At 49.8% G+C, this 19,253-nt stretch overlaps 2 protein-coding genes across 4 annotated transcripts; one reads left to right on the top strand and one right to left on the bottom strand.

The window, feature by feature from the left end:
• Window positions 1-1,054: 1,054 nt before the first annotated feature.
• On the bottom strand, window positions 1,055-12,386 carry LOC147204384 (uncharacterized). 2 transcript variants are annotated; one of them, XR_015101203.1, is made up of 9 exons: window positions 12,237-12,386; window positions 9,886-10,221; window positions 8,276-8,539; window positions 7,570-7,857; window positions 6,223-6,336; window positions 5,872-5,927; window positions 4,299-5,780; window positions 3,129-3,224; window positions 1,056-3,048 (listed from the first exon to the last, which is right to left on the bottom strand). XR_015101203.1 is itself a non-coding variant. In XM_086113796.1 (8 exons), the coding sequence occupies exons 1-8, from the start codon at window positions 12,277-12,279 to the stop codon at window positions 3,195-3,197; spliced, it is 2,613 nt and encodes an 870-aa protein (XP_085969922.1). In that variant the 5' UTR covers window positions 12,280-12,386; the 3' UTR covers window positions 1,055-3,194. The 2 variants fall into 2 exon arrangements, 1 of the variants encoding a protein (XP_085969922.1); XM_086113796.1 differs by having other exon boundaries at window positions 1,055-3,224.
• Window positions 12,024-19,009, top strand: LOC147204385 (uncharacterized). Of its 2 annotated transcripts, none has more exons than XM_086113799.1 (6): window positions 12,024-12,370; window positions 15,435-15,509; window positions 16,024-16,401; window positions 16,710-16,949; window positions 17,119-17,218; window positions 18,654-19,009. In XM_086113799.1, the coding sequence occupies exons 2-6, from the start codon at window positions 15,443-15,445 to the stop codon at window positions 18,712-18,714; spliced, it is 846 nt and encodes a 281-aa protein (XP_085969925.1). In that variant the 5' UTR covers window positions 12,024-12,370; window positions 15,435-15,442; the 3' UTR covers window positions 18,715-19,009. The 2 variants fall into 2 exon arrangements, with proteins under 2 accessions (XP_085969925.1, XP_085969924.1); XM_086113798.1 differs by lacking the exon at window positions 12,024-12,370 and adding an exon at window positions 14,156-14,955.
• The last annotated feature ends 244 nt before the right edge of the window (window positions 19,010-19,253 follow it).

A 19,253-nucleotide genomic window follows, 5' to 3' on the forward strand; every position in this document is an offset into this window, starting at 1 on the left:
TCCAAAAACGCCCTACTATACATGGGCTTTTTTTTTCGACTAAAAACGGCTGACTATACATCGTGCTGTTGGACTGTCTGCGGCTGGATGGATGGATGGCTTGTGGAACCGACGGTGAGAAGAAAGGAGCGTCAGCGCAGAGCGACGATGCGTCTATGGAACTTGGAGTTGTGGATTGGAACTGAAGGCGGCTGTTTTTTTAAAAAAAGTCTCATATAGAGACAATGCAGCGTATTCATGGCCGGCCTGCTAGTCCAGTGGTTAGCGCTTCTGCGTCACAGTGCAGAGGTGCAGGGTTCGAATCCGGCTTCAGCCTTCTTGCATGTTCTCAAAAACATGTGAGGTCATCCATTTTCTGATCCTCTTCACGCTCTCACTCACACTAGGAAACAATTCACAAAACCTCTTGCGATATACGGCCGTTTTTTATTGTGAAAAATGCCTTCCTACATAAACAAAAGCCTGACTATCCATAGGCTGATATTTTGAAAAAAAGTGTATTATATGGGGTCAATGTGAATGAAGTGCTCATGGCTGACCTCGTAGTCGAATGGTTACTGTGTCTCCATGTCAGTGCAGACGTGCAGGGTTCTACTCCGGCTCCGGCCTCCATGTGTGTTCTCAAAACCAAGCGTTTTCTGATCCTCTTCATGCTCACACCAAGGAACAATTCACCTGACTGGACATGATCGTTTTGTTTTTTTTGTGAAAAACACCTTACCATACATGGTCTTTTTTGGGGCATAAGCGGCTTCCTATACATGGTCATTTTTTTGGGCCTAAAAACGCCTTGCTATACTATGTCGTTTTTTTTCGGCTTAAAAACGCCTTACTATACTATGCCGTTTTTTTCGGCCTAAAAACGCCTTACTATACTATGTCGGTTTTTTTCGGCTTAAAAACGCCTTACTATACTATGTCGGTTTTTTTCGGCTTAAAAACGCCTTACTATACTATGTCGTTTTTTTCGGCCTAAAAACGCCTTACTATACTATGTCGTCTTTTTCGGGCTAAAAACGCCTTACTATACTATGTCGCTTTTTTTGGCCTAAAAACGCCTTACTATACTATGTCGTTTTTTTTCGGCTTAAAAACGCCTTACTATACGTCGTCATTTTTTTCAGGCTAAAAACGCCTTACTATACATGGTCGTTTTTTTTCGGCTAATAACGCCTTCCTATACATGGTCGTTTTTTGGGCTAAAAATGCCTTACTATACATGGTCGTTTTTTCGTCTCAAAATGCCTGACTATACATGGTCGTTTTTTCGGCTAAAAACGCCTTACTATACGTGGTCGTTTTTCTTCGGCCCAAAACGCCTCACTATACATGGTCGGATTTTATTGGTCCATGTATAGCATGGTCGTTTTATTCGGCCCATACACAAATGAAATGATTATTTTAAGGATTTTTATTTATTTTAGAAGCTTTCCCTGAAAATTAAGGACAATTAAGAACATAGTTTTACAAGTTTACAAGTTTTTATGGATTTTTATGAATTTTAAAGACCCGTGGGAACCCTGGAGAAATACCGTTGAATTGAGTTGATGCTAGATATGTCCGGCACTTTGGCTTGGAAGGTGCTTCAAATCAGCGGTGCTTTTGGTCCAGAAAAAGACTAAAAAGTCGGTATTCACGACAGCAAGAGCTGGAGACGTTTTCCATTGAAACTCAATAAACTCTGGGTCAAGCAGTACTCAAAGTCATGATCTGAGCTGCTATTAATTCAAAAAAGACCAAATTGTCAACGGTGTGAACAGACTTTTATTATGTCATTGCGTTCACTGTTACCTTTGGCACGTTCAAATTTAGTCTCGGCAGCACAAAACAAAGAGCTCAATAAAACCTTGGAAAGCACATCCCTGAGTCAGGAAACCTCCCAATCAAGAAATACGTCAAGTGCTCATGACATTCCTCGGCGATGATGACCCTGGCACAAAAATTGGCCCCTTTCAGCCCGGCTCGTCGCTTCGTGCCGACCTCGCATGTGCGCGGGCGCCGTGACTTCCCGACTCATTCGAGTCGCATAAAAGCCTGTCAATAAGAAGCACTCGTCCAGATGCGGGATCCCCTTCACGGTTAGCCGAGCGGCGCTTGCGCGGCTCCGTCGAGGCCAATCCTCTTAATTGAGAAGCGTCGCGACGAGCATCCGTCAACAGAAGGCGCAAAATAAATGTGCATTGTACATTAAGACAGCACCAAATAGCTGACTTGCGATACTGGAATTGGCAGAGTCTTTTCCCATTTCGACTTTGTGCGCACTTACAAAATATTTCACTGGAAAAATTTGCGAGACTTATTGGCATGGTCTAAAAAGCGGCACTATTTAACGACTGTAGCAGACGTCGGAAGTCAGGCATGGAAAAAAAAAAAGAAAAAATCACAAAAATGAAACAATATAAAATAAAATGGGGGTGGGGGGGCTTCGCCAGATGTAGCTATTACCAGGAACAGGTTAGTTTAGCCAATCAGAAGGCGGCGACTTGAGGAAAGGCCAAGCCAGACCCGTCAAGACGCTCGTCAAAAACACTTGAAAATAACATGACAGTAAACACAAAAACAATCTAAAAAAAAAAAAAAAAATCAACATTTGGGACAATAAGCACATTTTAGCCAATGGGACAGCAGAGGAAAGTCATTCCCAGAAAAGGCGCACCTGTGGTCAGGTGAAAAAAGAGAACATCCGTCTTGGGATGACGCAGACGGCACTCGAACCTCGAGCAGGCCGTTTTAGCCAATCAGAAGCGAGAAAAAAAAAAGCCAAAAAAAACAAACATTGGTGAATCCGTTTGAAAAAGTGTGGGGGGGGGGGGGGGGGGATCATGCAACCTCTGCTCAGCTGTTCCAGCCAACCAGAAAACAGGAGAAAGTCATTTTTGCAAAACGCCGTCAAAACACAAAAAAAGGTATCCGCCTTTTTTCTTACGTTCCGACAGACGGAGCAGTCTGTCGGATGCCGAGGCTAGCCACCGCGCCGCGGTACGTTTGCTTGTATTTAAAGGATGGATCACGACAGCCGTCGAAGCTTTGCTCACTGAATTGGTCTGCCTGAAGGAGAATCTTGGTAAACGCGATGAGAAGCTTTGTCGCGGCGACGGCGGCGGTTTGGGCCTTTTTGCCCAACTCACATTTGTCAGCTGCTCACCCGAGCGGGGAGACCGGGCCGAGTGCAAGTCGTCCGCCGACGTCCGTCATCACCTCGGCCTCCCTCGGTGAGTCTGACGCTGGGGACACAAACGCTTCACCGTTGACACGCAACAAGCGGCGAGGGGAAGAAGACAAAGGGGAGGAAGAATCGCCACGGACGACGGGCAGCGCTGCGCTTCGACGCTGGCCCCAAAACCAAAAGCCGATCTCTGCCAACATTTAAACTGCGATGCGTGCCATTTCGCCACACCTCCTCAGGTGCAACTTGATTCAAATTTCAAATTGCCGTCAATCACCTTGACGGCAGTGAACAAGTTCCTGTTGGATTCCAAACCGCCGCTTGACTGCAAGAGTTTTTCTTTTGAGTTCAACCTGGCTTACCAGGGACGAGAATCCCGCATCACGTCGCGGAGACGGATACAATCCCGGTTTGGTTCTAACAACGCCTTTCGGTGCCGTAAAGAGGAAATCATTGTTGTGGCAGATGCCGCGTGCTAAATTAGCGAGACGTCACGCATCGGTTGCCATGACGACTTTTTTCCGCTAGCCGCTCCGCTCCCAATTGTTCTTTGTTTTGGCGCTCGGCGAGCACGTTTGGTGCATCGCTGCCACCTTCTTTCGCCCGCGCCATCTGCCAAAACAAGGAGAAGCAGCGTTCTACCGACGGCCACAATGCAACGCGGGATTCTCGATAAGGTCAGCCATTTTCAACTAAAAAGAAAAAGCTTCCTGAATCGTTTGCTGCCGTCAACACAATCGGGGAACGGGGAATTGGCGCGCTAGTGCTAGTGCTAGTCCCGACGTCGGCTGTTCTGAGTCTGGGTTCTTGTAAGATCAATTTGCCTCCAAAATACAACTTGTACATGTTGGGGATTTTTTAAGACCGGTGCAACTTCCACTCCAGGACCAACTCGTAGTCTGAAAAATACGGCACATGATATGTCGGCAGTACAGAGCTAAGTGAGCCTTTGTGTGCCGTGAGACCGCCGATTTCTCAAACCGTTTTACTACGTGTGGCCGAAAGCTTCGAAAAATCAGGACCGTGATAAAGCGAGGCCCCTTGTGAAACGACGGCAGCTTCATGCGTGAAAAATGAACTGGCCCTGTTCCTGACATCGCGAGACAATCGGAGAGAAGTGAAAACAACTCACCTGCCGCGCGTGGGCGCCGTGGGCGGCGTTCCCGTGAGCGGCGTGGCCTCGGGCGCGAGCGTGGCCGCGCGTTGCGGCATTTGCCGGGTGCTGGCCGTGCCCGGCGTGCCCCGAGCGGTGCTGACCGGATTTTTGATGGTCGTGGGCCCTGGGAAGGCTCTGGAAGCGACTGAGCGGGATAACGGGCGGAGGGGTCGGCGCTCGCGGTCCCGCGGGCGCGGAGGTCACTTGAGCCCGGGATCCGGGGTGAAGCAGGGCCGCTTGGGTTTGTTGCCTGCGGTTCTGGAAGGTGCGGGCACTGTCGGTGTGGGACTGAAGCGCCGCCTGGGTAAGAGCACTTGCTTGCGGTCGGTCCGAGACCGCGGCCGCTCGGCGAGGTTGGCCGCCGCCTCGGCTTTGAGCCGCTTGGCTTTGCGCCTGGGCCGGCGCCGCCCCCTGCCGCCGGACCACCGGCGTTCGGGGGAGGTGGTTCGGATCGGCCAGAGCTCGCTCATCCGGGCTAAATGGCTGACTTGGTGTGAAAGCCGTCTCCTGGCTTACGAAAGGGTTGCCGCCGCGCGCGGTTTCCTGACTGGAAGCGGCTTGGAAAGCAGCCGCGACCCTCGAGTCTTGCCCGCCTCTGCCCCTTTGCGTCGGCTCGCTTCCGCGCCAGTGGCCGGCGGGCTCGAGCTGCGGCACCCTCAGAGCGCGCGAGTCCCAAAGGTCAGCCGAGTGGCTCCTCGCCCGGCCTTCCCGAGCCGCATCTTCCCTAAAAGGATTTCGCCCTCGTGGCTGCGTTTGACTTGCTCGCAAAGGTGGTCGGTCGGTGTAGTCTGTAGTTTCTGAGGTCAGTCCCCTCTGAAGGGTCCCGCCGGGATACGCCGGGGTCCCCCTCGGGAGATCCCACGGCATCTGCTGACGGGGGGGTGTGGCGCCGACTTCTCGTTGGTAAGTCTGCGTCTTGGCGTTGCGCAGAGCGGGGTGGGAGTGCGCGTACGCTGTCGGGATGAGCCCAGGCTGAGCCCCAAGACTGGCCACCGCACCTCGGGGGGCTGGCCCGCCTTGCATCCCGGGATTGGACCGCCCCGCCTCCGTGACTTGACGAGCAGCGTGGGCGGCTTCCTGCTGAGGGAAGGAGTTGAGGTTGACGTGAATGGTGGGCATCTGCGCGTTCTGCTGCGAGGCGTGCGTCAGGCTCAGCCGGACTCCCGCCGGCCGGCCGTCGCCTTCGGCGGCGCCGGTCCGGATGACAATGTTGGACTCGGTCCGCCGCGCGTCGCCACGCGCGAAAGTCGGGTTGTCGACGCCGTCGAGCGGGTAGGAGGCTGCGTTGCGCGTCGCCTCGACGAGAGCGTTTTGCCGCAAGCCGTTCCGCTGCGGTGGCCGCAGGTCGGGGGCTTTCTGACGCTGGGCGGCGTCGACGCCTTGCGGGTTGGATCCAAAGACAGGGGGGTCGGGACCTCGGGCCGGCTCCCTTGCGAGGGTGGCGCGGGGATCTGCAGGCTTTAATGGCGGCAAGAGAAAAATGAGGGAGGAGGCTTCGCTTTCAATGGCGCGTTCGAATCAAGAGCCAATGGTGTGGCCGTTGGCTTACTTGAGGATTGGCGCGGTTCTTCCGGACCGTGACGGCTTCTCCCTGCCTTTGTCGCGCTGGAACAACACGAGTGCAAACGATTACCGGGAGGAGAGGTACAAAATCAAATCAATTCATTGGAGCATAAAAACACATCTGAAGTCGAGTCAAAGAATCCTTTTTGAAAAACAAAAAGTGGGCCGCTTGTTGTGTGTTGTGTGTGTTTTTTTTTTTTTTAGCGATCCGGTAGTATCGTGCCTCGTTTTTCGGGAGCGTCGTATTCTACCTGAGCGTATGGACGGCAAACGTTTGCTTTCCCGAGGAAAACCAAATCTCACAAAGTCATCGGGAAAGGAATCCAAAGGCGCTTACAGCGTCTCCTGAGCACGAGACACACCAGCAGCACGATGAGCAGCACCAGGATGAGCAGCAGCAGCAAGCTGCCGATCACGATGCCCACCACCTCCCCGACGTCCAAACAAGTGTCTGAAATACAAAGAAGGAGAAAAAAAAAAAAAAAAAAAAAAAAAGGTCAAATCGCCGCCGGACCCCAAAGCGAGCTCGCACCGGTGATTTGTTGGGTCCGCATCCGTCCGAACACTTTTTTTTCCAGAGGCCCACATGCTCATTTCGGACAGGAAAAAGGAACGGGTCCAAGAAATGTGTGGCTTGGTTCTCCCGATCACATTTTTCGAAAAGCGGTAAAAAGCCCACCGTGGCCCATCCATGAATTTGCAACACCCGATTTTATCGCGGAAAATTATAACTTTGATTTTTATCAAAGTACAACTTTATCCTTAAGGACTTTTTTTTTTTTAGAGTGGGATATGAGAGGAAAAACTGTTATAGTACAGTTGGAATTTTCTTCTGACCAGAATTCTCTTCATTTGACTTTGAGCGCACCTTCTTTATTCATTTTTACAACTTTTGTGAAAAAAAGAGCTGTAAGATTATTTGAACAAAGACATTTTTTTTTTTTTTACGAGTGAATGTTTCAACATGTGTCATAACTTTTTGTTTTCCAGCCGGTCCTCCACCAAGGGTCTCCAGCGGGTCCAGAATCCTGCTTGCCACCTCTTGACTCTGGCATCCCTTCCTACGGTTCTTTGGAAGGTTCTATTGTTTGTTTTCAAATCTTGACACGGCCCCGCCCCACCTTACCTCGCGGAGCTCCTCCGCGCCCCGCCCGCCGCCTCGGGACTCATTTTTAGTCTTTGGCTTTTGACTTGACTTTTACTTTGATTGTATTTGTGCTCTCGACTGTCTTTGTCATTCATTTGTTTGTTGTATGAATTATTTTTTTTTTTTTTGTCTACAGCGGTCGTCGTCTTAGAGTGCTCCGGAAATATCGTTGAGTTGAGTCATTCTGCTGTATTTTTATTGTTTCTAATGGACCTTGCGGATATTAAATGCCCATTTCAAGTTTTGCGGAAATTAGTTGTGGTGATTTTTGAGCGATGCCGGGAAGGAAAAAAAACAAAAAAAAAAACAGGTTTGCCCTTTGCGCTTGGCAGTGGTAACACAAAAATAATGAGGCCAAAGAGAACAGATAAGGGGGGGGGGGGGGGGGGGGAGAAAGAAAAAGACGGAAGCGTCACCGAATGACTTTGACCACATTCCCGCCAGATCAATCTGCCGGGATGCGTCGTGTCCTTCCGCTGTCACGAAGACGGATATGGGGACGTTGTGGGGGGGGGTCGGGGGTCGGTCAGAACTCACTTTGCACGGACACGTCGGTGGCCCGCTCCGACTGGCCGCCCGTGACGGCGTTGCGGGCGGTGCACGAGTAGCGGCCGCTGTCGTCCGTGGACGACGTCCGTACGCTGAGCGCGCCGCTGTCGGGCTGCGCCGACGCCACCGGCTCGCCGTCGCGTCGCCACGTGAAGAGGGCGGGGGGCAGCGAGTCTGACAGGCAGTTGAGACGCAAGGTCTGGCCCGCCAAAACGTCGGCGCTGCCCACGCAGTCTTTGGGGGAGTCCTTGGTCAGGACTGGGGTGTCGGGTCCATCTGTTGGTTGGGGGGGGGGGGGGGGGGGGGGGTTGAGAAACAACGTCATGATGGAAATGTTTAGGACTTGCCACTAAGGGATTGAGAACAATGAGCAAATTGTGATTTTTTTTTGGGCGGGTCTTCAATTGCGATAATATGCGATTGTCCACCTTTTAATCTGTTTTCGCAATAAGCTTCAAGTGCCAGTCAGAAATGAAGGACATTTTTCAAATCCAGATTCATCATTTTCCATTTAAGAACTTGATTCTCCTCACTACAACTTGCATTATTTAATAACCGAATGACTAATTTGGAAAGGGGGGGGGGGGGGGGAAATACGGGACAGGGCCAGGAAAAAAAATCATAACATGAAAAAAGTAGAAATGGGGGGGAAGAAAAGTTGCGACGGAACACAAGTCAAGTCGTAAAAACCCACAGAAGACGGTGAGACTCCGCGTGGCGGCGAGCGCGCTGACTGGGTTGCTGACGGTGCACGTGTAATCTCCGGCGTCGCCGCGCCGGCCCGGGTTGATGACCAGCGATCCGCCGGCGACGGCGATCCTGCCGTCTTCCGCGATGGCCGCGCCGTCCTTACCCCACTGGAAGGTGAGCTCCGTGCCACCCGAGGTGCACGTCAGCGTGATGTTCCCTCCTTCCGTCGCCACCGAAGGCACGGAGAGCGCCACCCCGGACACGCCGTCTATTCAACAAACGCACGTTCATCATCAGGGATACGGAATAGGATCCACTTAGAGTGGATGTGTAAGTGTATATATACACGCACACATATGAACATACACTAACATACCGGATATATTTTTACACCTATAAGTAAGTATATATACAGTATAAATATATATATACAGTATAAATACAGTACGCAGTATTTGTTGATGCTAAGGGGCGTGGCCTGGAGATGATTTCATGCAATACAAAACATCCTGATTTATTTTGCGCTTTCACAACAGCTGCGGCTGTAACAAAGCGATTTGTTTAACCTCATAAAATATATTTTTTACAATGTTTTCATCATTTTCAAATATGGTATTTCTCTTAGGAATGTTCAACACGACTTTTTTTTTTTTTTCCAGACTGAGGATTCACTGTTGAGTTCTCACCGATACAAGTCGAACAAAATTCCAAGTAACCGAATGACACATCATTCTGGCGCAAACGAGGAGTCGCCCATGTGTCGAACGTTCGCCATCTCTTGGCAAGTTAGACTTATTTGATGTCAGATTTATTATTATTATTATGATTTTATTTTGGATTTTTTTTTTTTACCGTAAGTATCAGAGGCTGGTATCGGCAGCCTCCCCAAGTGACGGATACCTTGAAATAAGCATCATGCTGATACCGATGCTAGTATTTTTAGTTTGGTCACATTTTTTGATGTCCTCAAGTGTTCTGCAAGGCGCCTTCAATAAAATCGCTCATAAACGACCACATTGGCAATATTTTCTTTTATCATTCTACGTTACGCATCATGAAATATACTGATTGCATGTTTGGTGACTAATAATAGTATCCACTCGATGTCATGAACTCGAGCTAAAGCAAAACTTTTTTGAAAATACGAACCGCGTATAATTCATCCCCCTGACGATGTTGACGGAGGAGATGACCCCGACATGTCCAACTACACATGTCCAAGGGATTGGTCACATCATGCGACCGCTCCTCTCGACAGGTCATTGCGATAAGCAATCACTCCAAAATCCGGAGCGCACTTGGCCGCACGCGTGTAGACAGACACGTGTCATGGTTCGTGCGGTCGTGCTTGTCGCCCGTTAGGAATGATAACCGTCCCCGGGCACAAGAGAAGTCAACAAGAATGCCGAGAAATAAACTACATGCGGAATGTTCCGTCATTGTTGAATGACTGCGATTGGGCCTGTCGCCAGTCGTTCACGTCAGCCGCCATCTTGCGTGAGGAAAAACAAAAATGTGCAGCCTGCACGTACGCATATGCGCAATGTACGATCAAAGACTCGAGGTTATTTCTTGCTTAATCCGCGTTTTTTTTTTTTAAATATAGGCACTTACCAAAAACCCTGAGAGGGACCGATCTGGAGTTTGGCGTCAGGCCCGTGGAGGCGAGCGGGACCACCTCCACCGCGTACGTGCCGGCGTCCCCCAGCCGGGCGCTTGCGATGCGCAGCCGCGTGGCCGTGATGGCGACGCGGCCGCGGAACTGCGCCACGTCGTTGATTTCGGGGGAGCCGCCCACAAACAGGCCCAGCGTCACGCCCTGGTACAGCCACGTCATGGACAGCACGTCCGGCACGGTCAGCACCGTGAACTGGATCTCGCCGCCGCTAAGCACCAGGACGGGGTCGGTCTGGAATTGGATCTGGATCTGGTCCTGCGCGCGCACCGGGACTGGAAGGCAAATATGATGGTGGAGACTTGGCTTCGTGACTCCAAACTTATCTTGCGGATGATTTCAAAAGCAGTACACGGAGTGGAGCAAATGCCTGACTTATGACGCGTACGTTACAGGTGCGGGTACCCGTGCGTATCGTGGACGCTTTTGACTGCGGATTATTGCCGGTCCTTTTGTTGTTGTTGTTGTTTTCTCATGTGCAAGAAGAGGAGCCATCACATTCGTCATGAAATGTCATCTGGGCGCATTTTACTTTTTCTTTGGCTTTTTCCTGCATCACTTTGTTGTTCTTTTCGAGAATGAAAATGAGACGCACGCTGCATTGCTGGTACTTGTGTTATGATGATACTTATTTTTTACACTTGTCACGCTGGTCACATTTTGACCCTGGAACTGACTTTTTCTCTTTTTTTTTTCCTCCATGATGAGACGAGCAGAAACAAAATGAATGACTCCGGCAATTATCCTGACCTAGTTGTATGATTGTCACAAGCGAGCCATGTCCACGGAGCGTTCATAGACGAGTGTGTATGAACGCAAAGTCGCGTACAAAGAACACGCGCAATTCACATTCGGGAAGGACTCCAAAGTCCAATTACTTCCTGTTTTCATAGCCAGGTTAATGACTCGCCATTATTTATTATTTCAAAGAAGCTCGATTAGGGGGAAAGCTAAAACAGATGTCCTCAGACTGCACGCGGGGCTCAATCAGCATTTTGCCAAATCAATTTTCAATTGGCAGCGGGGGAAAATGACTATTCAATTAAAGGAGAATGTCAGAAATTATGACTTGAATGATGATTTCTCCTGCATGAACGGGGGGCCCCGGACGGGCAGCAAATTGAAATGTGATTTCAAATTACCGGCACCTCATTTTCAAAGGGCCAGTTTCTGCAATGCAAACATGCGGATATCTCTGATGCTCGGTTTTGATTGTGGTTTTTTTTCCCCGTGCGAGTGAGCTAGCAATCTTATTATTCTAATCATGTATGTAGTTTTCTGTCTTTTTTTTCCTCGACCACACATAATGTATTTATTTGTGAAATAAACGACACAAACTGTATTTATATGATAAGTGCTATCTGATGATATCTGCAGTTAGCCAAATGGACCACAAGTAAAGTGACTACATTTAAATTCATGATTACTGTCAATGCATTAGTATGTATTCCGACAGATATATTCATTTCTGGAACAAATGGGGAGGGAGGGAGGGAGGGAGGGGGCATGTTTGTTATGAAGTGTAATATCACAAAAATGAACGTCTCGCTACTAATATAGGCGTGTTTCAGCAAGTGAGTAAAAAAAATCCAGAATTCAGTTCACAAAAGTGTCATAACAACATTGTACAAACGTTATTCCGCAAATTGAAGTCTCTCCTTAATAAACATCTCACCCCTAATAAACACTTTGGATTTGAGTAAACAAGTCTCTCGTTGTGCATATTTTATAATTTGTTGTATTGATTTACATAATCATTAATTTAGCACACCAACATTTAATTTTAAATGACTTGAAAAACACTCAAGTTCTGTTTATTTTGGCAAACGCTCGTCCTGACGTGTTGCGTTCACTGCTGCGCGTTTCGATGAGTGAAGGCAGATATCGCTGGGCCTCGTATTAACATTTAAATCACGTCTTCTTCCGCCGGATCAACAGGGGCACTCGGTTATCAATAGGAAACATTTAAAACGATTAACGAGCTCAACGCAGTTCAAATTGGTAAACAATAACCATCTCGACGATGAAATATTAGATTTACGAGGATGGGATGAGGCGTTGAAGGCGTCACGACAGGAATGCGGTTGCGCGGGTTGAGGAGGAAGACAAATGAAGGGAAAGGCAACTTTGCGGTCTGAAGGCTTCCCCCCCTGTGGACGTGTTTGAAATACCACGCAGCTCGTTTTGTTTTCTTCTCACGTCGCCGAGTCGGAGGCCATTTGGGGGCTCTTTTTGAAAGCTGGAGCAAAAAGACAGTGTCGGTTTTTTTTTTGTTGTTGTTTGTTTTTACCTGCCAGTGAGAGCCCAACCAAGTAGACCACAAGTAGTCTCATGTCGCCAGTCAGGACGCCCCGTGGACAAAGTGGACTTTTTCATCAGCAAAAATGCCCGCGGCAATGATGCATCCCAAAAGGAATTAATGCTGTAAGTTTCTAACTTCCGCCTATGTGCTATTAAAACAAACAAACGATCCCTCCTTTGTGGAGGCAATCAGTTTATTATTAACTTACAGGCTCATGCTATCTTCCTGGGCATTTTGGTACGTGATTAAAGTCACGCCGAGTTTCGGGATGTTGGGATAGTGATGTCAACTTCCGGGTGCTTCGCCCCTCCCCTCCGTCACTGATACACCTGTTCTCTTAAAGGGCCAGCACCCTAAACCCGGGAGCGGCTAAGCGATGCGCTGACGTGGCGGCCATGTTGAAAGGGGCCACGCTCTCGAAGGCATTTCTTTCCTCAACTGCAGAATGCGTGAAGCATCTATTAGGGATGAGGCATTTATTTTTCCATGAATAATGATGCTTGATGAAAGAAAGTCTTGTGATACATCCCGAAGAGGCCAATGTATTTCGTCTCTCGTTGACTCCTAAATGTGGTCGGCGTTCTTTGGTGGAGGCGTTTATTGATTGGAGAGCATTTTGGGAAATGACCTGAAAGATGCGGGATTTGTTATCGTTTCCATAATCATACCACGTGAGGATTTCTTTCTCTCTTTCTGGGCATCCGCAGTATTAGGAATAAGGCCTTTATGTTCCCACTGATTATGAAGCCAAATTAAAGCGCGTGTTCCGAAAAGTCCCAGAGAGCTCAATGGATTTTGTCTCTCGCGTCTCCCTCTTCGTTTTAAGTGTTTTGCAACACGACTCGAAGCTTTAAAAAAAAAAATTTTAAAAAAAGTGAATTTCATGGCTTGATTATAAGTCAAGCTCATCATTTCCAACGCTGCAACAATATTTGAGCGAGCGGAAAACGATCCGAGCGCTGAGCCATATGGTTGGGCAAAAAAAAAAAAAAGAGAGCGAACAAACAATTTGTCTGCCGCAAAGCTGCACCGTAGGCAGCGGTGACTCTTAATCGTCTTCTTCCCAAACGCTTCCTGCCAGCCGGCTGAGGCATTATGTGAGCGGAGCAAGGTCAAAGGAAGAAGCTGTTCAATTATTAAAAGGCAGCCAGACTCTCTGGCCTTGTTTTGCTTGGCTTTCTCCGATGCCCTTTGACGTGTCGCGTTGATTTAATGATAAACATGGAGAACATGGCAAGCGGGAGGCAGGTACACCGCTGTCTGATTCGATTTTTTTTTTTGTTGCCCCACCCGAAAGGACGAGTTGCATTTTTCATTCAAAGCTTTGTCGGAAGTGATCTTTTGTTCCGGTCGCGAGTGTCGCCACTGTGCGATTCTTTCATCTCCGAGTGCAGATGAATAGTTCACACGTGTTTCGGAACAGAATCTGCCAAACTTGAAATCTCTCACACCGTTCGAACCGATCCACCAAAAAATGGTGATTATTTGATTTGAACAAAATGCCCTCAAGGTGACGGCGCTCACGCCATTCAATCTATATTTGGACATTCTTTTGGATTTTTTTTTTTTTTTTTTTTTGCCATGCTTCGCGCGCGGCATCGTCGACACGCCAGCGTCCAATGCGCTGAGCTTGTGTGCATCGGTGCCCCCCCGCTGGTTGAAAGCAGCAATAATGGCGCTCGGCGGGAGCGAAAACCCTGCAAGGAGTCGAGCGCTTTTGGAATAATCATCATAATTGTGGCTGCTTTGCGTGGCTCCCCTCGTCGATAAGTGATGTCATCACGCCTCGCGCTCCCTCGACCGGGAAGGAGGTTGACAAAAACGCAATCGCAAGTCCAGCTTCCGCTATCCTGAGAGCGCTGCTGTTCTAGGCGGAATGTACAAAAAAAAAAAAAAAAAAAAAAACCACTTCTTTCCAAACGTGTGTCGAACATCCACTTGATGCAAACGCATTCAACTTCCAACAGTGGAAGTGCTCCGCGAGACATTTCGAGTCACCCGGGCTCGAAGCTATTGAGAGCATTCGTTTTAGATGACGCGCGGCGTCTTGAAATTTCACACCAAGGCCTCGCTCTGGACTTTGAACTGCGATCCATTGACCATCTCAAACGAATTGTCGAAGCAAACAAAGAAAGACGGCCCATCGCCTCGAGATGTCGTCCTTCACCGTTGAACGTTCTGCCTCAACGGCGGTAGCGAGGCGGCTGTCCAAGGCCTCGCTCTGTCAGTTCAAGTCCAATGGACTTGAAATTTCCCCTTGCAGGAAGAAAATCGCCAGACTTGAAATTTGGCCCAAAGCTCGGTCAATCGCTCATCGAACGGGATCCCGACCGATCTCAACGCAACGCCGTTCTAAGCGGCTTGGAATTTCTCACGACGCTCCGATGAGAAACGGCCCCGTTGGCAATGAGCCGCGGCGGCCGCGCGCGCTCGGTTTTTCTGCGGGAAGAACGCCGGCCGGCCTTAACAATGGGGATGTCTCGGCGGAGGCCCCAGGAAGTTTGCGCTGGAACAGGAAAGGGAGGCGGAGTCCACAGCCGGAGGAAACGGACGGGGAACGAGGCGACGCCCGGCCGGGCCCGCGCGACCCCCCCCCCCCCCAGTCACTTTTTCACCAGCTCGGCTCCGCGCGACGTTTCTGGCTATGCGCTGAGATCTTGGACCGCGGTCATCTTCGCGGGGCGGCAGGAAGCAACTTTTTGGGAAGGTGGGTCCATTCGGAGGCATCGCGCTCCAAAGCTCCAAAGCTTCATCTCAATTCTGGCGGCACGAAGCCAAGCGAAGGAGACTGACGGCCTCCCAATTTGTGAGGGTGGTTCGAAGGCTCGCGCGGGCGCCAAAGTCCGTTTGGCTTTCACGGCTTCGCTGTCGCGCGCGAGCAGGCAAAAGCGTGCCGACGAAAACTCTTGTGCAAAAGGGAAAGCCGTGCGAGAAATCGCAAGTCAATCCCACTTGATGAGCTTCTCGAGGGACTCCATTTGTCGACTCGATGCTCGTACCGCTTCTGCTCAAAACATGGCCGAGAAAAGAGACGGCATAGTCGGCGTTTCATTCCAAATCAGCCGCGATAGTTTCCGCCACCGCCGCTATGGAGGACGGATAAATGGGGCGGGTGGCGTTTCCGATGAGAACGAATGCAGCGACGGCGTACGTTGATATCTGCTCGTGTTGTGCGTCCAACGGCAGTTGGCGCCATGGCTCGACTGGACTTCCTGTGCTGGAGAGCTGCCACGCTGCTGCTGCTGCCGCTGCTGCTGCCGTGTGAGTGATGTATGACTTGTTTTGCTCATGTTGGCTATTGTCCTGTGTTCTGGACACCCGGTCAGAAGCGCACTTAATTTGCCCCCCCCCCCCCCACCACCGCATTGTGCGGCCCGCCGCATGATTCCGAACGTTTGCCTCACGGATCATGATCAACTCTTTCACATCATTGCGATGCTAACCATAGAACAGGAAGATGAAATTGTTCTGACAAGATGAGCAGAGTAAATCAATGGAACCGCTCGACCCCCCGCCCCATTGAAAAAAAACAAATCATTTTAGGTCAAGGTCAAGGTCATCTTTATAGATGAAATTTCTTCCTCTCCATGCTCGGTGCAAACATCTTGTGCATTAAACACACACACACGGCTAAGACAAAATCGCAGCTACACTGTATAAAAGACAAAATATGTCATCGGAATATGTAAGCTTTCGCGATTATTTTGCGTGTGTGATAGATACATACTGTAGCTAGATAGGTAATGTGTGTGCGCGCGCGCTTTCCCGTCTGTAGTTCCCAACGGCGTGGCGTGCCTGTCGGTGCACCTGCCCAACGAGGAGCCCGTGTACGTCATCCCGGGCGCCGCCCTGGTCCTCCGCGCCCACATCCAATACGGCTCTCCGGACGAGCTGACGGGCGTCACCTGGGAGCGGGAGCCCGAAAGCGGGGCCCCCGGCGGGCGGGCCGCGCTGGCCGCCTGCCCCGGGGGCGGCGCCCCGCGGCCCGTCCAGTGCGCCTCCACCCGTCCCGACGTGCGCGCCAGCGTGGAACAGCAGACCAGCATCCTGCGCGTCGGCCAGTACGCTAAAGCCGACGCGGGCGTCTACGCCGTCAGCGTCGCGGGCAAGGCGGGAGAATCCCGCACGGCGCGCGTCATCGTGAGAGAATACGGTGAGCGTGGACGCCGTCCTCGCACTCGACTCGAGGGTAGTTCCGGAACGCTTCAAAACGACCGCCGCTGTCGACAAAGCGCCGGACACGGAGCAAAAAGAATCCGTACGACAACAATCACGAAAGCGAATTCATCACGAGGACAGTAGAAAGCAAAAACAGTCCAACTCAAAATCAAGGCTCATGCCGACCGAGTCCAAAGCCAAAGACTAAAAATGGTGTATTTTTCAGTCGCACTTTTAATAGCGCCGACTTCACGAAATGTGACCAGCCCAAATCTCGCTTGACCTTTTGACTTTTTGCCACAGAGGCGGTGCACCACGTGACGGTGAGCATCAACGTGTCGCATTCGTCGCTGGTGTGCGGCGAGGCGTGGGGCACCGAGCCTCGGTTCAGCTGGCTGCACGAACGCGACGCCGTCACGAGCGGCGTGGGCCGCGTGTCCCCCGACGGCGCCACCCTGGCGGTCACCAAAGTGCCCATTTGCGGCCACTTCACCTGCGTGGTCAGCAACAAGCTGGGCTACAGCTCCGCCACCTACACAGCCGGTAGCCATCCCATTCTGTTCCCCCCCCCCCCCGCGCCTGCCTGCTTCCTCGCTTACGTCCTTCCTTCCTTCCTTACGTACCATCCTTGTTTTGTCTCTCCCTTCCTTCTGGGTAGCCATGTCAGATTTTTTTTCTCTCCCCCCCCCCCCCCCCCCCCACCGCCGCATAGCACCGTGTGAGCCGAGCGGCATCAGCGGCTCGACAGTGGCTATCGTGTGTCTGGTGGTGCTGCAGATCTTAGGAGGAGGCCTGGCATTCCTACTCTGGAGGTACGCGCGCGCACACACACACACACACACACACACATTACAAAGATGCGAGGCACCATTAATATTCAATTCAGGTTTTTCCGACTTGTTGTTTGGCACATGACAAATGTGCCAAATTTCAACTCCTCATTCTACCCCATACCTGTCGACTCATACAGTTTAGCCACAGTTCATACGGATTTTGTGGTGAATCTTACGTATATGGCCGTATCGCACAAATCATACGGATTCTGAAATTTTCCCCCTAACAGGTAGTTCCGTTTGCTTTTGCTCAGAATGGTGCTAGTCTACTCGAATGCTTTCATTTCCAAAGTAAATATGAATGGATGCTGTAACTTTGAGCCGATGGGTCAGCATTTGGAGTTGGTGAAAAAAAGTAACGCAGGAATACAACTCTGAACATAGTAATGCCACTAAGTAGAATGATAATTAGACATTAACCAGACATTGTATTATGGAGATCTACAATAAATATCATTGAAAATTTCGTGGGTTTCTTCTGCCGTTATTTTGACATATAAAATGCTTTGGTATGTTATAAGGATTTTTTGCTCTTTATTAGGATTTTTTTGGGTAGTTTATACAGGTTGGTGCTCCGGAAAGTTGACAGTTATGCTCAGGGGTGGTTCTGGATCAATTTCACTGAGGGGGCCGGGCTGGGGCCAGGGGTTTTGATGGGGGGGCACATTCAACCCAGGGCTAAAAAGACAGATTCGAAATCTTATTTGACTTTTTATTTCTTCAGACTTTGAAATTGTAGTCATAACATTACAGTGATGAGAAAAAAACAGTATTAGGAGGGCTAAAATGTCTGCAAGCGTAACAATACATCTGTTGAGAATATTCAAGCCAGGGGATGATGTGGTACCAGCCTGCCGGGGACAAAAATTGCAAATACACTGAAGCTAGATGTTTTACATGCATATAATTATCCAAATTTTAAAAGGCAATGTCTTATATATTGATCCTGTTAAATAAAAATTAAAATAAAAAGGGAGACTAAAAAAGTTACACACACACACACACACACACACACACACACACACACACACGCACACACGCACACGCGCGCGCGCACACACACGCAAATAGCACTCGTGTCGTGGTAATTTCCTTCTCTGCGGACTGCTTCTCATTTTCCCGCTCATTTTTAAATGGCGCAGCGCACTAAAGGGTCCGACTACAATGTTAAATCACGCTATTTGGTTCCACCTTTCGCGTCGGCGACTCGGCACGACTGCGTAATCTGCGCTCGGAGGGGGGGCCAGAATCGGTGCTACAGGGGCACTGGCCCCCGTTGCCCCCCCCCCCCCAGAACCGCCACTGGGTATGCTACCCCGACGTGTAACGCAAAATGGTCAAGGATTGAAGTTTGGCATTTTTGTGTGTGCTTGCCTAGTAGCTGCTTTATTTTTCGTTTTCTTTACCTGCCCAGGAGGTACCGCAACAGGCTCCGAGGAGACAGGCTGCGAGAACATGTGGACGACAACATTTAAAAGGTGCCATGAGCGGAAGACATCAAACGTCCGTCCCGAATTTCCGGAAGTCTTTCTATTGTCACCAGGGAGGACGTCGATTGGACTACTTGTCTGCCTAAACACTGCCTCCTGCTGGGCTACACTTGACACTGAGTTTTTCAAGCCAATCAATCATCCATTTGGGAGCACCAAATCCAACCCGAGAAACCAGAAACAGACAAATGTAGAAAAATGCAGTGAAGCATTTTAGCAAAATGTGACGTAGAAATTCTCCACTGTTTCTATGGAAAATAAAACACAAATTCTCCTGAAATCTTTTTTTTTTTTTTTTTGGGGTCACAAAACATTGAGAGAAGAGTGTCTTGGCTTTTTGAGGAGTCTGAATGGTCCCGAGTCAAATTTTCCCCCCGAGCGCCATTGTCTAAAAGTATGCGACAACTTTGCCACCGTTTATACCTCTTTGTACTGTTTATTTGTCCAAGGTTACGGGCACCAAGACGATGAACGAAGAAGCCACTAAAGTGACGCCCCGGATTGCGGATTTATCCGTTTCCTTT

Source organism: Hippocampus guttulatus, chromosome 6, assembly GCF_054856545.1.
Source record: "Hippocampus guttulatus isolate MCC_2025c chromosome 6, RoL_Hgut_1.0, whole genome shotgun sequence".
In the NCBI taxonomy this organism is placed as follows: domain Eukaryota; kingdom Metazoa; phylum Chordata; class Actinopteri; order Syngnathiformes; family Syngnathidae; genus Hippocampus; species Hippocampus guttulatus.